Source organism: Peromyscus maniculatus, chromosome 8, assembly GCF_049852395.1.
Source record: "Peromyscus maniculatus bairdii isolate BWxNUB_F1_BW_parent chromosome 8, HU_Pman_BW_mat_3.1, whole genome shotgun sequence".
Taxonomy (NCBI): Eukaryota; Metazoa; Chordata; class Mammalia; order Rodentia; family Cricetidae; genus Peromyscus; species Peromyscus maniculatus.
The window spans coordinates 80856520-80871821 of NC_134859.1; the positions used below are offsets into that span (position 1 = coordinate 80856520).

Consider the following 15302-nt stretch of genomic DNA (forward strand, 5'->3'; position numbering starts at 1 on the left):
ATTTTCAGGCTTTATAGACCCCCACCACCACTACCACCATGTATAAGAGAGGGAAGAAAGCTCGTTGCTGATTTTTAGCTAAATACCTCTAGACAGGTAGAGAGATTTGATTTTACTATATGATCTTTCATACGGATGTTCTCGTTTTATTAATTAGCTACCTGTGAGATGTGTGGGATGGTCGGTGTACGAGACGCTTTTTACTCTAAAACAAAACGTTTCTGCAGTGTTTCCTGTTCACGAAGTTACTCGTCAAACTCTAAGAAGGCAAGCATTCTGGCCAGACTTCAGGTAACGGTACAGAAACCTTCTTATTCTTCCTGTTTCCCACGGCTTTCACTTCCCTGTGATCTGAGTGTGGTTCACTGCACTCCACCTCTGTCCACTGGCCAGTGATTTTCAGCCACACTTTTAGGAAATGTATGAGGCACGAGTAATATAAATTGGAGTATCCTATATGATGGAGACAGGCTGTCCAAAATGAGCTGTAAATTAACTTTATAAATGAACTAAAAAGACCTTTTTCCACATAAGTACAATTAAACACCTTGTTCTATGTAGACAATACAGCCATTGTCTCTTATGCTCCCTCCCCAGTGTTTCCTTGAGTTAATATCAAGGTAGAATCACCATTTTGGTGAAAATGATATATTTTGGGGTTTTTCTGTTTTCTTTTGTTTTTTCCTCATCATGTGCTGTATTTTGGTTTTTGTTCTTTGTTCTTGGGATTTTTGTTGCTGGTAATAAACCCCAGCTTTGTGCGTGATAGGCAAGTTCAACTTTATACTTTTGAGTGCAGCCAATTTGATACCTTAACCAAATATGTTTGCTAATATAACTCACATTTTTAAAAACATCCATGAAATGAAAAAAAAATCGTCTTTTAAATGTATATTAGCACCTACAGAACCCTGGAGTCTTGACTACTTGACTAAGCTGTTACCGTACCATCTAAAAATTTCTTAAGGCATTAGAATACTGGTTTTTGTAATTATCTTTTGTATGGTCACAGTTTTCCTCTCATTTAACTTATTGTGATCATTACATAGCACTGAAGTTACTTAAATCCCTCAGATGAAGGAAATACATCACTTAGATGTATTTCTATATTTCAGATAGACAGTTATCCTGACTGTACCCAAATGGATGGCAGTTTGTCACACTGAATTTGGCCATGATCATTATGTCATTGACATTTTGCGTTAGCACTAAAGGTATAAACCTCAGTCACTTGCTCTTTGAACATTCAGTTGTCTTCTCTTACCATATCAGTAGCAATGCTTCGCAGCTGCATGAGTGAATAACACTGATTCTGTCTACTCTAAGAAGAGGTCAAGTATCCACCACAGCCTATATTTTAACATTTTGTGGGATATAATTTTTATTAACATATTAATTCGCATATTGCTGTTTTAGTCTGCACCAGCTCTGCTGCCCATATTAGATAACTACATTGTAGCAGAACAAAAAGAAAAACCTCTCATGTTAAAATTCCTTGTATGTTTCCTCTGCTTTAATAATTTTCTAAACCCTCAATATTTAAGCACAATGAGTAGTATGCAATCATGTTAAATTTCAGTTGTGGAGGGGTGAAGAATTCTATTTACTTAACTTTTCTTGTTTCAGGGTAAGCCTCCAACAAAGAAAGCAAAAGTCCTTCAGAAACAACCTTTAGTTGCTAAATTAGCTGCCTATGCTCAATATCAAGCTACCTTGCAAAATCAAGCAAAGACAAAAGCAGGTAATTCTGGTGAGTGTAATAAAAGAGAAATATTATTCATCTGACTGGTTTCAAGTAATAGCATTTTAACCTTGGGTTGCATTTGGACTGTATGTTTTTTTCTGTTAGCACATTAAGACTGTGTGCTTCCTGGTATCAAGTGGTTGGTTGTTAATAATTGTAGAAGGGAATAATTGACACACAAAGACATTCTAATGGTGGTGGTAATGTGTTTGTAAATCCAAGTGGGACATCCCCAATTAGAAATAGGAAATTAGTTATTCATATTTATATTCATATTATTTGGTCAAGTTCTTTAATCTTTATGGGAAAACAAAAGTTATGATGAGAGTAGGTTTTGAAAAGAGGGTCTTACTATGTGTCCCTAGAAGACTCTGATCTGGGGAAGGCACTTGTTTAGTGGTGGAGTACTCACCTAGTGCACAAGGCCCTCATTCAATTGCTAGCACCACCAAAAAAGAAAATCTGAAATCGAAAATAGTTTGAAATATGTGCCATTTAAGCACCAATAAAGTCGATGCAAATGCCTGAAAATCCACGGAACTCTGAAATGTGATATACTTTTGGTACCAAGTATTTAGAAAAGGTTTTTAACCAGTAAAAGCTCATGTTATTTGGAAAAACAAAACTTATGATGAGATATATGATGGGTTTTGAAAAGAGGGTCTTACTATGTGTCCCTAGAAGACTGACCCCGACCCCACCCACCCTCGCCACCACCTCTCAAGTGTTTGAGTACTTTTCACCAAAAAACTTTCTTTTGGGTTTGTTCTTTTTGGGTTTTGTTTTTTTTTTGTTGTTGTTGTTTGGTTGGTTGGTTGGGGTTTTTTATTTTGTTTTGTTTTGTTTTGTTTTTTGTTGTTGTTTCTTTGAGACAGGGTCTCTCTGTGTAGCTCTGGCTCTCCTAGAACTCATTTTGTAGACCAGGCTGGTATCAAACTCAGAGATCTGCCTGCCTCTGTCTCCAGAGTCTCTCAGGTGCTGGGATTAAAGGAGTGTGCCACTACAGCTGACTGGGTGGTAGTGTTCACCTTTAATCCCAGTACTCAAAAGGCAGGTGGAACTCTGTGAGTTCGAGGCCAGCCTGGGCTACAGAGTGAGTTCCAGGAAAGGCTCCAAAGCTACACAGAGAAACCTTGTCTTGAAAAACCAAAAAAAAAAGAAAGAAAAGAAAAGAAAAGAAAAGAAAGAAAAAGAAAGAAAGAAGGAAGGAAGGAAGGAAGGAAGGAAGGAAGGAAGGAAGGAAGGAAGGAAGAAAGAAAGAAAGAAAGAAAGAAAGAAAAAGAAAGAAAGAAGAAAGAAAGAAGAAAGAAAAAGACAATAAAATAATAATAATAACAACAACAACAGGCTCGCAAAGTGTAGCTAAGCAGGTAAAAGTTTAGAAACCTGAATTTAGTCCCTGGGCTCCCCACATGTTCCCCAATAAATGTTAAATAAACAAAGAACACTTTTTTTGGAAATCAAATGTTGGAGAATTATATCTAAGCTTCCTTTATTTCAGCAATCTCCGTGGAAGGCTTCAGCTGGGGTAACTACATCAACAGCAATAGCTTCATAGCAGCTCCAGTCACCTGTTTCAAACATGTGAGTATGGAATTTCTCCCTTACCATGAAATGTGTGATCTTTAATTCTGAAGAAACATAACACCTCATCATCTTATCCTTAGAAAGATTGTGTTATACAATAAATAAAAAATATTTCTCCTTTACTAATTGTTATACCTAATAGTTAAGAATAACTTATGTTTTACAAGTAAAATCTTCATGTTAGCCCAACAAAAAAGCCCTTTTTGAAGGCTTCTGAAGTGTTGTAGCTCAGTGGCAAAGTGATTGCGTAAATCATTCAAGGTCCTGTGTTTTGCCTCCAACATTAAAAAAATTTTTTAGTTGCAGGCTGGTGAAATGACTCAGCAGTTAAGAGAACTAGCTGCTCTTCCAGAGGACTAGGGTTCAATTCCCAACACCTACATGGTAGCTCACACTTGTCTGTAACTCCAGTTCCAGGGCTTCTGACATATATGCAGGCAAAACACCAATGTGTTTTTTAGTTACAATATGAGTGATTTTGAACAATAAAAATTACCAGGTGGCAGTGGAGCACACCTTTAATCCCAGCACTCGGGAGGCAGAGCCAGGCGGATCTCTGTGAGTTCAAAGCCAGCCTGGACTACCAAGTGAGTTCCAGGAAAAGGCGCGAAGCTACACAGAGAAACCCTGTCTCGAAACCCCCCCCCCCCAAAAAAAAAAAAAAACCAGTTTGAGGGCTGGGGGCTGGAGAGATGGCTCAGAGTTAAGAGCACTGGCTGCTCTTCCAGAGGTCCTGAGTTCAATTCCCAGCAACCATGTGGTGGCTCACAGCCATCTGTAATGAGATCTGGTGCCCTCTTCTGGCCTGCAGGCATACATGCAGACAGAACACTATAATAAATAAATAAATCTTTTTTAAAAAAAATAAGTTTGAAAGGTGTTGTTTTCAGAGCATCTGATGTAAAAACAATGTGTCAATATCATGTTATTTCACTTTGATTTATCTTTGGTAATTTGCCCTAATATTTCTTAACCTGACATGATTAATTTATATTTAAAGACTGTCTACTGTGCATACATAAACAGAAAAGAAATCAGTGCAGTTTTGTTCTCAATTAGCATTTGCTAAGGGTTTTATTAAATAATAGCATGTGAACAAAACTGCACATACTTTCTTGCCAGCTTATTAATTCTCTAGTGTAAATGTATATTAAAGCCCGGTGCATTAATTTGTTTGTTTTCTTCCTTTAATATACAAATGTTAAGCTCTTTGTCTGTGGCATGCTGTCTAAGAGAACCTAAAATGCAACTTTTAGGTGCCTAGCCGAGAGTCAAGTGGATGATTTATGCTATACTCTTGATAATACAGACATCCTGGGAAGAACAGAGTAACACATATGGTTGCATTATGTACAACAGCTACAAAGAGAACTGCAGAGCTGGAGTGTCACTCACAGGACACCTACCCAGCCACACAGATCCTGTACTTAGCACTGCAGAGCATAAAGCACAAACTCAGTTCTCACAGTGTTGCTCTGTGGTGCTGAGATGCTCAGAATTCCATAGTAAGTCTTCATCCCAGATTCCTGACACACTTGTCTGTTGTCTCTTTTTAAATGGCTTTCATCTTTCTTTAGATCTTCTTTTTAATGTTTTATGTCATAAACTAGGTCAAGCCTTTTTATATAAGTAACCAGAATATTTTAAAAATAGCATTCAAGGTCCTGAAAGTGTATTTCAGTTCCTGTCCATATCTTTTAACAGTTAATACTGAATGAAGTTGAGTACATCTCTTAAAATAATTGTTGGTTGATTTTGCTTACAGCTTTGCTATTTTAAGATTGAAATGGTCATAGGGCAGGTAATTCTACCTTGGAAATAAGTACAATTCCAGAAAGGAATGGAAAAATGAATGCTAAATTAAGAGTTGTGGTTATGTCAAGGGGAGCTGTTTGAATGGGGTTGGAGATAGTAATTAGTAATAAAGGACCTATTTTATGATTTAAAGTTCAGTTCAGGATCTGGGTATGGTAGCATATACTTATAATCCCAGCACTTGGGAGGTAGAAGCAGGAGGATCCAAGAGTTCAAGGCTAGCCTTGGCTACATAGTGAGTTCAAGACCAGCAGTAAAGGATATTCTATGGCATAGAGTGGAGCAGCTAACTTATTAATAAGGATAATGTGACATCTTCCTTTCTCACTCAGAATGAAGCATCTGTCGGTTATGTGGAGCCCATCCCTGTTCCACTCACTTTTTATTTTATTTTATTTATTTATTTATTTATTTATTTATTTTGAGACAGGGTTTTCTTTGTGTAGTTTTGGTGCCTGTCCTGAATCTCGCTCTATAGACCAGGCTGGCCTTGAATTCACAGAGATCCACCTATCTCTGCCTCCCAGGAGTGCTGGGATTAAAAGTGTGTGCCACCACTGCCGGCCCACTCACCTGTCTTTACTGCTTCCTCCTTACCAGAGAGGAAAAGCTTTGTCTTAGTACATTGCATTTGCTCTGTTGCTTTGATCAACATTTCAGGTGAAGCCATTTGATTTAAGAGGTAGAACTCATGCTAAACTCGATTTTATTCTTCAGAGTTGACTCTGCAGTCTTCTCCTGGAGATCATTTTCTATCTTGTCTCTAAGAGAAGTTACTGGCTTGGGCTGTGGAAAGTCTCTTACCAGGAATTACTGGGAGCAGAAGACCCTGTCTCATAGCACCATCTCTCTAAGACTTAACATATTCTCTAACAGGTTTTCTTCTTAAGAGACCCACGTCTGCTCTCTAACCCACTTGGGTATCAAATAGGAACCTTCTTGCTGGTAGAGATTCTTTTTCAAACCTAATTTATAAATACTCATCTCTAATATATGATGCAGAAGCAAAGCTGTTCTGGTTGAAATAGGAGTTATGAGTGTGTTAACAGAATCCTGACTGCCTAGATTCTCCAGTTTAACCAACCTCTTCTCAAGTAAGGGTCCATATACCCTATTGTCAGCACTTTGTTTTAAGTCAGATATTTTCAAGTATGAAATTCTTTAAATTTCTGTAAATGAAGTTCCACAACATACATTGTAAGACTAGATAGCTCAGCAGTTAAGCTCATACACTGCTCTTTCAGGATTCAAGTTCTGTTCCCAGTACCCATGTTGAGTGTTTCAGAACTGCCTGTAACTCCAGCTCCACAGAGATCTGATGCCTATGTCCTCCATGGGCACCTACATACACATACACAAAGCCAGAAATACATAAACATAATTTAAAATAAAAATATCTTAGAGTCAAGCATTGGTGGTACACATCTGTAATCCCAGTGCTCAGAAGGATAAACCAACGGGGCGGCCATCGTATTGGCAGCCAGCCTAAGATGTGTACTCAGTACCAGGCCAACAAGGTGACATAGCATGACTTTGTCTAATAAATAAACAAAGACTCTTTGGAACCAACCTTGATTCTGTAGCCCTGTAATCTCAGCTACAAAAGGATCACAAGTTTAAGGCAATTTGATGAGACCTCATTGTCACCAAAAGAAAGAAAGATAAGTTTACAATGAAAATTGAGTCCCTTTTGTCCTTTCCCATATTATTGCTTACCTAATAAAATCTGACTCAGACTTCAATCACAGCAAGAAACTACATTGATTGGTTTCGCAGAGCAAATTGGTCTCTAGTCATTATCTGCTTAACATTGGCAGTCCTGAGTTGGAAATCACTGAATTGGATAATAAAATTTTTACTAAATCATAAATTAACCAGATACAATGGCACATACTTGCTTTCCCAGGAGTCAGAAGGCTGAGGCAAGAGCACTGTGAGTTCCAGGCCAACCTGGCTGCAGTGTGAGACTATCAAAAACCTCAAAACAAGGGAGGAAAAATATGATCTTTAATGTGTAGTCAGAAAGCTGGCAGCTTCTTCAAAATCCTTTAGCTTACCTAGACCATCTCTTAAATAAAGCTTTACTACTTTTTTGAGAAGCTGGGTTATAATTTTAAACTTATTTCATTTTCGTAATTTAAAGTCCTTAGTTCTTTTTCAGGTTACTTTTGTTATTTTAATTATGTATATGTTTACATGTGAGTATGTGCACATAAGTACAGATGCCCATGGAAGCCAAAGCTGCCAGATTCTCTGAAGCTGGAATTACAAGTGGGTATGAAACACCTGGAGAAACAAACTAAAGTCCTCTACAAAGGGAGTATACACTGAGCCCTTTCTTAGTTCTTGGGTGGTAGTAGCCACACAAGGCAAAATAAAACAAACGAACAAAAAGAACTCATAATTATATATTAACTATATACCACTTAGATAATTCTGTGTAGATTCAGCAGATTCGCAGATATTTATCTGGGTGGGGGACGGTTGGGCAGGGAATTGAGATGGGTCTCTCACTATGTAGCCCAGGCTGGCCTATAACTTAATCTTCTTGCTTCAGCCTCCTAAGGGATTATAAAGGTGTGCCATCGTGTGTAGCTATGTTATGACTTGGGACTGGGGGTGTGGGGGGCAGTGCCAGGTTTTGTGGTAGCAGGTGGGGGTGGGGATGATTTATTGATGGGTTAGTTTTCAAAGCAGGATCTCTGTAGACGAGACCACTCTGGAAATCATGGCAGTCCTCCTGCCTCAGCTTCTTTTTTGTTGGTATTAGAGACATGGTTTACCACACCTATGACTTTAAAACTGTTAGTTTGACCTTTTCATTCTGCCTCCATGAGTATACCTTGTATCACTTATATATCACTGTTAATATCACTGTTATTTTTTTTCTCTGACCTGAGTGCAGCTTTTTTGAAGAAATAAGTTTTTATTCTTTACTTGCAACATGTGTCAAATATACTTGTTTTGTTTTAATGGAGAGACGGCTCAGTGATTAAGAGTACTGGCTGCTCTTCCAGAGGTCCTGAGTTCAATTCCCAGCATCCACATGACAGCTCACAACAGTCTGTAACTGCATTTCCAAGGGATCCAACACCCTCACCCATGCATGAATGCAGACAAGACACCAATCCACAGAAAATAAAATTTAAAAAAGAAAGAAAAGAAAAACAGAAGGCCTTTGTAGTAATTTTTTTGTAGCAAAATTCATGGTATGATTTCTCAAATACATGTTTATTAGGAATATTATTCAACTAAAATTACCTTTTAGGTTGACTCACAGAAAGAAAACATTAGAAAATGCATGATATAACTTCATATCCTTTATAATTAAAGATAGAAGCTCCATGTGTCATCTTAGATTATAAAAGAGGTGGCTCAGCAGTTAAGAGCACTAGTTACTCTTTCAGGGGACCCAGGTTCAATTCCCAGCATCCACATAGTGGCTCACAGCCTTCTGTAACTATAGTTTCAGAGCATCCAAACCTTTCTGTCTTCTGAAGGCACCAGGAACAAACACTCATGCAAGCAAAACATTCATGTAAATAAAACAAAGATAAATAATTCTAATCTTTGTGGCTGGAGAGATGACTCAGTGGTTAAGAGCACTAGCTGCTCTTCTAGAGGTCCTGAGTTCAATTCCCAGCAACCACATGGTGGCTCACAACCATCTATTATGGGATCTGATGCCCTCTTCTGGCATAAAGGCATTCGTGCAGATAGAATGTTCATATACATTAAATAAATAATAGATCTTTAAGAAAAAAGAAAACTTGAGTTCATTTCTGGCACTTAGTGTTCCACCTAAGCTAACACTAACATGAAATACATTCTCTACAAAGGCAGAGAGCCCCCATACTAAAAATCACCTGCCATAGGTTTTCAGGAAAGCCTAATTTAAAAGAAGCCTAAGTAAACTAAATGAATGTCTTAACTTCAGACTCTATCCCAGAGTGGATTTTGTTTTTCTTTTGGTATCTCATAATGATTAAACTACGTTTTGTTTTATTTTAATTCGGCAGTTTTAAAACCCAAGTGTGGTGGTGCATACCTGTAATCTCATCATGTAGAAGGCTTCCTTGTTTGGGAAGCTGAGGCAGGAGGATCACAGCGAGTATATGGCTAGTTTGGTCTGCATACTTCCAGGCCAGCCTAGGCTACAGAGTAAGACCTTGTCTCAAAAATAAAAAAGACTTCAAATTAGTGACTTCTGCTTTCTTTAACCATATGTGTAGCCTTTTTCTCAGGCGTTCTCAAACATTCCATTTTCCTTTTGTATTTTCCTTGCACTCCCCATCTCTATGCTGCCCTCACCCCCACTCCACCCCCAATAGATCCTGGTGTCAGATCAAAAGGTGAGTATGATTTCTGGAGAGAATAGGTTGGAGGTTTTGTTTTGTTTTGTTTTGTTTTGTTTGGGTAAGGGCAGAAGTTGAGATAGAGCCTTGCTATGTATCCCAAGCTAGCTTCAGACTCAAAAAGTTCCTGCCTCAGCCTCCCACGTGCTGCGATTACAGATGGGCAGCACTGTGCCTGACTTTTTTCCTTGTCTTTTTTGACCAAACATTATTTCATCTTTTTCTAATAGGTATACTTTAGTAATCAAGTACTTTTTTGTTTGGAGATACAGTAATGGTGGATTTTGCTTTATCATGGGGATAAATTCTTTCTTGATTTCCTACCTGCAGCTTCAGGTCTAACCTCTGCTCATTTATACTCTCTAAAGATTGAGTGTGGTTATCAAAAGTTGGAGGTTAGCAGTGCTGTAGAAGGAAATTGTTATTTCTGTATGCATCATGTGTGCCCTCTTACATGTCTGAATACCAGTCATCTGGGCTATTGGACTAGCTGGGAATATCCTCAAAGTGAAGGAAATAAGACTTCCTGCCAGGTTATTTTCCTTCAGATAGATAGGTTATCATACATTTGTGTTGGGGACCCCTCAGCATTTGGATTTGGCCATCTCTACAGGACCTGATGACAGCTTACTTTGCAGGGAAGGAGAGTCGCTCCCAGATAGCTCTCACGAGTGGCCCTGGAGCAGGAAGTGGTGGAGCAGATCTTCCTTGTTTGGGAGGAGCCTGAGGTAGACCTCGCATCCTGAGTCTGGAAGGTAAATTTGTTGTTACCTGTAAATGATGGTTCTGCTAGTTCATGCTATACCAATCCAGACTTGAGAGGTATCCCTCCTGCCAGCAGGAGAAGACAAATGACTTAGATGAAGATGGCTGTCAAGCCCTGGGTCATTCCGTCTTCCACACTTCAAAGAATTTTTTTTTTTTTTTTTTTTTCAAAAAAAGGGCAGATTTATCTATGAAATCACTATCATTTCAACACATCGAGCACATACTTTGTTATAACTGTAGTGCTCTATCTTGTTGATGTTTGTTTATTTTTTTTTTTCATAGAGTGAACCATATGGATTGGTTTAAGAGGGCCTAGCAGAACCACAACCTTACAGGCAAGAACAAATGTCACTTTCTGCTACTTTCTCCTATACCAATCCAGACTATAGGGACCAAACCAAAGATCTCCCACTCAAGTGAGCATTGCCTTTTTTTTAAAGAAAATACTTCTTTAATAAATAGCACTAAAAAGTATTTTCTTCAAAGATAATACTGAAGCTTTAAAAAAATAATCAGCACAACAGATTGTCAAGTCTAGCTCAGAAAGGAGTCCTGTATGCAAATTTCATTTAGCATTGTGCCCAACTAACCTGTACCTTCTCAGCATAACCACAGCTCTTCTCAATAAAAAACAAATTAACAGATTTGGCAGTCAAGCAAAGAGTAGCTACCCTCCTTGAGTTTCATGCAGCTTTGTGCATGCAATTACCTGCACCAATCTTCTCTGATTGCTAAGCCTTACAAGAAATGAGTGGTCTTTGTATTTTGTATTTATATATGTTAGCTTAGTTTGTGCTACATGTCTTCCTTCTAGCCTCTCCTTTTCTGATCATATCTGCTGGCAATAGGGATGGCCCTACAGTCTAGAATGATGTAGGGGGAGGTAGCAGAACCTGAAGGGTCCAGTCTTCCTGTTTAAAAAGGAAAACCAGGCATGGTGGCACACACACCTATAACCCTAGCACTTGGTTGGGGGGAGGGCTGTGGCAGGAGCATTGCAAAGTGGAGGCCAATGTGATAGAATGGCAAATTTCAGGCCAACTTGAGTTACATAGCAAAACCCTGTGTCAAAGGGGGAGGGGTAGTTTTGTTTTTTCCTTCCCTCTTGGAAAGATGTATATGTGTTCCTTCCCCCATAATCACAAATAATTGAGATCGGACGTGTCTCTAAGTTGTTAAGGTATACTCATTGCTTGCTACTCAAAGAGTTAGCCATTAACTGATTTTGTCTTTGGTTTCTAGCTCTTAGTTCACTATTATTTGGCATTCTGTTTCCTTCAGAAATTTGTAACTGTTTGTAGAGGGCAGGAGTTAAATATTGCTTTAGACTGACTCTATTTTGGGTTACCATCAAGGTATAAGGGGCATTCCTTCTGTGGAATAAATAACATTTTCCCAATATCTATATTTGCTAGTTCATGTCTATGCTTGCGTATCTTTTAATTTTGAGGCTGTTTTGTTTTCACCTGATTGATTCATATTATTAGGCCTTCTGGAACCTCACCTTATCCTTTTATTTATGTCCAGTGTTCTACATTTCATGGAAACCTAATTATCCAGGGCCACAGAAACTAGAATTATCAGCACTAATGAATAATTATAAACTCGTGTACTTGACTTAATTTACTATTGCATAAAGCCCAAGTAATTGTGTATTGCCTTGCAGTTTAAGGACTCAGGAATGGGAACGTTACCTTTTGGGGAGTGTGATTGTTATACTCTTAGGTAGTTTAGCCATCTTAACCAGTAGTATGGAGACCAATGATCAATATCTCCAACATTGGAAGTATTCTTTTCATAGTAATTGTTGCATAAGAAATTTTGAGATAATAAGTTATTTAACAATTTACTGCAGGCCTCGTTTCCCAAATCCCTTCAACTTCCCCCTAATGACTTTCCCGCTGCTTTTTCCTGTCCGTCTGAATAGACTGTATTTACATTCTATGGATTTAACTTAAATTTGAAATACAGATGCTTGTTCTATTTGTACAGATCACATTGAAACCTGTTAATTGTAATTAATTTTTTCCTACTCTTGGGCAAGATCTTTAAAAGTTGAGGGTTAAAATATTTTCATTCAGTACGCATTAAAAACACTAAATTCCTCAAGTCACCTTGATTTTATGATGTTGGCCAAGTTTGTAATTTGGGTTTTAGAATAATTATTACTTAAATGTCACATTGGGGCTTGAATTTTGAAGTCAATGTGGATCTAATAAGTGCAGATTCTGTCTTCTGTATTGAATTTGTTCCTTATTCTGGCTTTCTCCAAGTAGAATTCTTGACAACAAGGAATAGAAACTATACTTCAAGAAAAGATGAATGGATTAAAGTGACATTTTTATGTGAATATTCCATTATTGATACTATTTTAAATGGTGTTTTGTGCTTATGTTACTAAGATAATAATTTAATAATTTTTGTATGACAGGCACCTATGGGGACCTGCTGGGGTGATATCTCAGAAAATGTAAGAATAGAAGTTCCCAATACAGACTGCAGTCTACCTACCAAAGTCTTCTGGATTGCTGGAATTATAAAATTAGCAGGTGAAAAGCATACATGATGATTTACTAGAAAATGCCAGGGATACAAACTTTTGTTAAATTAAAAAAGAGTATAAATTTTGCGGGTATTACCAAATAAATAATATATGTGTAGTAGGAGTTGGCAGATTTTTTTTTTTTATAAATAGCTAGACAATAAGTATTTTTGGATTTGTAGGGTTTGCAGTTATTACACTACCATTTCCCCCACTTTAACATGTGAACAGCTGTAGCAAGATATAAACAAATGGATATAACTGTAGAATTTTATTCATGAAATTGAGTCTCAGAGAGGTATCACATCTTTAACTGAAGGAAATACTGTTCCTTCAGTTCTTTCTAGCCATTTAAAAAAAAAAATCTTCCAGGCGGTGGTGGTGCCTGCCTTTAATCCCAGCACTCAGGAGGCAGGCGGATCTCTGTGAGTTTGAGGTCTGGTCTACAAAGTGAGTTCCAGAATAGCCAGGAGTGTTACACAGAGAAACCTGTCTCAAAACAACAACAACAACAAAAAAAAAAAAAAATCAGGCAGTTGGCCAGACCAACTGGGTGAGCTTTATCTCCAGTTTGTCTCCCTATAACACTCTGAATATTGCTTTACTATACAGCCTATAGAGTTACCTAAAAGTGGCTTTGGTGCCATGTGTGATGGCCAGCACTGGAAGGCAAAGGCAGGTGGATCTCTTAGTTTGAGGCCAGCCTGGTCTATGGAGCGTGTTCCAGATCAGCCAAGCCTATGTAATAGAAAGAAAGACCTTGTCTCAGAAAAAAAACAAAAAAGTGTCCTGGATGGGTGAGGGGATAAATTCGAGACCTTGTGTGCTGCTGGGCAAGGCCTCTGACAGTAAGCTGCATCTCTACCCCCTGAAAATAATTCTGATTACACTTTCCTCTTCCAGCGTCATCAGTAGTGTCTTTGTTCTTTAAGGTAGTCACAGCTTGCAACTTCACCCTGACAGGTTTTTTTTGTTTTTTTAATAGCTTCCCCAATATAAATGATCAGTTAACATGAAGCTATTCTTTCTTTGGAAGTTTTTTTTTTATCTCATCCATGCCTTTGATCACTGTGGCAAGAGTCCAGGCTGTGTCTTCTCCTATCCACTTCAATCCTAGGTCTTTTCCTTAAGACATCTGTCTACATAAGCATTCTTCTGTTGTTTGCTGTGCTATAATTCACAACAGCATTTATGTCCCAGATGTTTGAGATACCTGCCTGTAAATAGTTCAAAAGATCAGCACATTAACTGTCAGAATTTTACCTAATTACTGATACTGGCTTTATATTTCTGTGTTTTGTTTGCCTCATATATCTTCTAAGTCACTTTGCTATTTTGGTAGTAAGCCTCAGAGAAGGCAAGAAAATCCCCCAAAAATTTATAGCCCAGCTAGCCTGGCATACCATGGCAAACAACAGAAAGACCCTATCTCAAACAGGGTAGAAGGAGAGGACTAACACCTGAGATCGTCCTCTCACACAACCCAAAAACAAACCTGTAAGAACTGTTTCAGACATTGATCACACTTAACATTCTAGCACTTGGGAGGTAGAGGGAGGAGCAGAAGGTTGTCTCCAGCCATGTACTCAATTTGATGCCAGCTTCATCTACATGAGACCCTATCTCAAAAGAAAAAGAAAACTACACATTCCATTTGTTTTCACTGAGGTGTTCCCCCTTCTTAGAATTTGAGAAATTATAAATTGAAATGCAGAGGGAGAAGCTACGCTCTGAAAAACTGTCTTTGGATTATTAAGGGATTCTCAAAGTTGGACCATAGTCCAACAGGATCAGTATTCTCAGGGACTTAGAAGTATAGATTGTCCACACCAATCCCTGGCATGGGAGGGAGCCCCTGGAAAGTACTACCCTCTGCTTATAAACAACGACAGGCAGTTCTGCTACAGAGGGAAAGCAGAGTTTGACACCATCACCCTAGGGGCTGGCTGAATCATTGTAGTTTCATTATCTTACTATGTAATGATCATTTTGTGGGTTTTAGGTTACAATGCCCTTTTGAGATATGAAGGATTTGAAAATGATTCTTCTCTGGACTTCTGGTGCAATATATGTGGGTCTGATATTCATCCAGTTGGTTGGTGTGCAGCCAGTGGAAAACCTCTCGTTCCTCCTAGAAGTGAGTAGCCTCATGACCATTTTATTTTATTTTAAACTTGACACTCATTGATTTTAGAGGTATGAGTATTTTGCCTGCATGTATGTTTGTATGTATTCATACATGCCTGGCCCCACAGAGGGCATTGGAGCCCCCAGAGCTGTAGTTCTAGGCAGTTGTGAGCCACCTTGTGGGTGCTGCGAATCAAACCCCAGACTTCTGTAAGAGCTGCATGACAGCGGCAACAAGTGCTCTAAACCACGGGGCCAACTCTCCAGCCCTGTGGTCATGTTCAACGTGTATATCTTAATGGTATTGTACACATAATATCCTCAAGTGATAGAGAAATTAAAATATTTTTATGTCAAATAGTTT

At 38.4% G+C, this 15302-nt stretch overlaps 1 protein-coding gene across 38 annotated transcripts in view; it reads left to right on the forward strand.

Annotated features, from left to right (window-relative positions):
• Positions 1 to 15302, forward strand: part of Mbtd1 (mbt domain containing 1) — a 65302-nt gene that overhangs the window by 27439 nt on the left and 22561 nt on the right. For 14 of the 38 annotated variants that reach the window (XM_076543145.1, XM_076543159.1, XM_076543143.1 and 11 more), the window contains 5 exons: positions 158 to 291; positions 1627 to 1741; positions 3246 to 3328; positions 12701 to 12818; positions 14814 to 14948. In XM_076543145.1, coding sequence (XP_076399260.1) covers positions 158 to 291; positions 1627 to 1741; positions 3246 to 3328; positions 12701 to 12818; positions 14814 to 14948 — 585 coding nt within the window. Of the gene's footprint in view, positions 1 to 157; positions 298 to 1626; positions 1751 to 3245; positions 3329 to 12700; positions 12819 to 14813; positions 14949 to 15302 lie in introns of all 38 variants that reach the window. The other 24 variants (XM_042282611.2, XM_076543162.1, XM_016008484.3 and 21 more) reach the window with 3 other exon arrangements.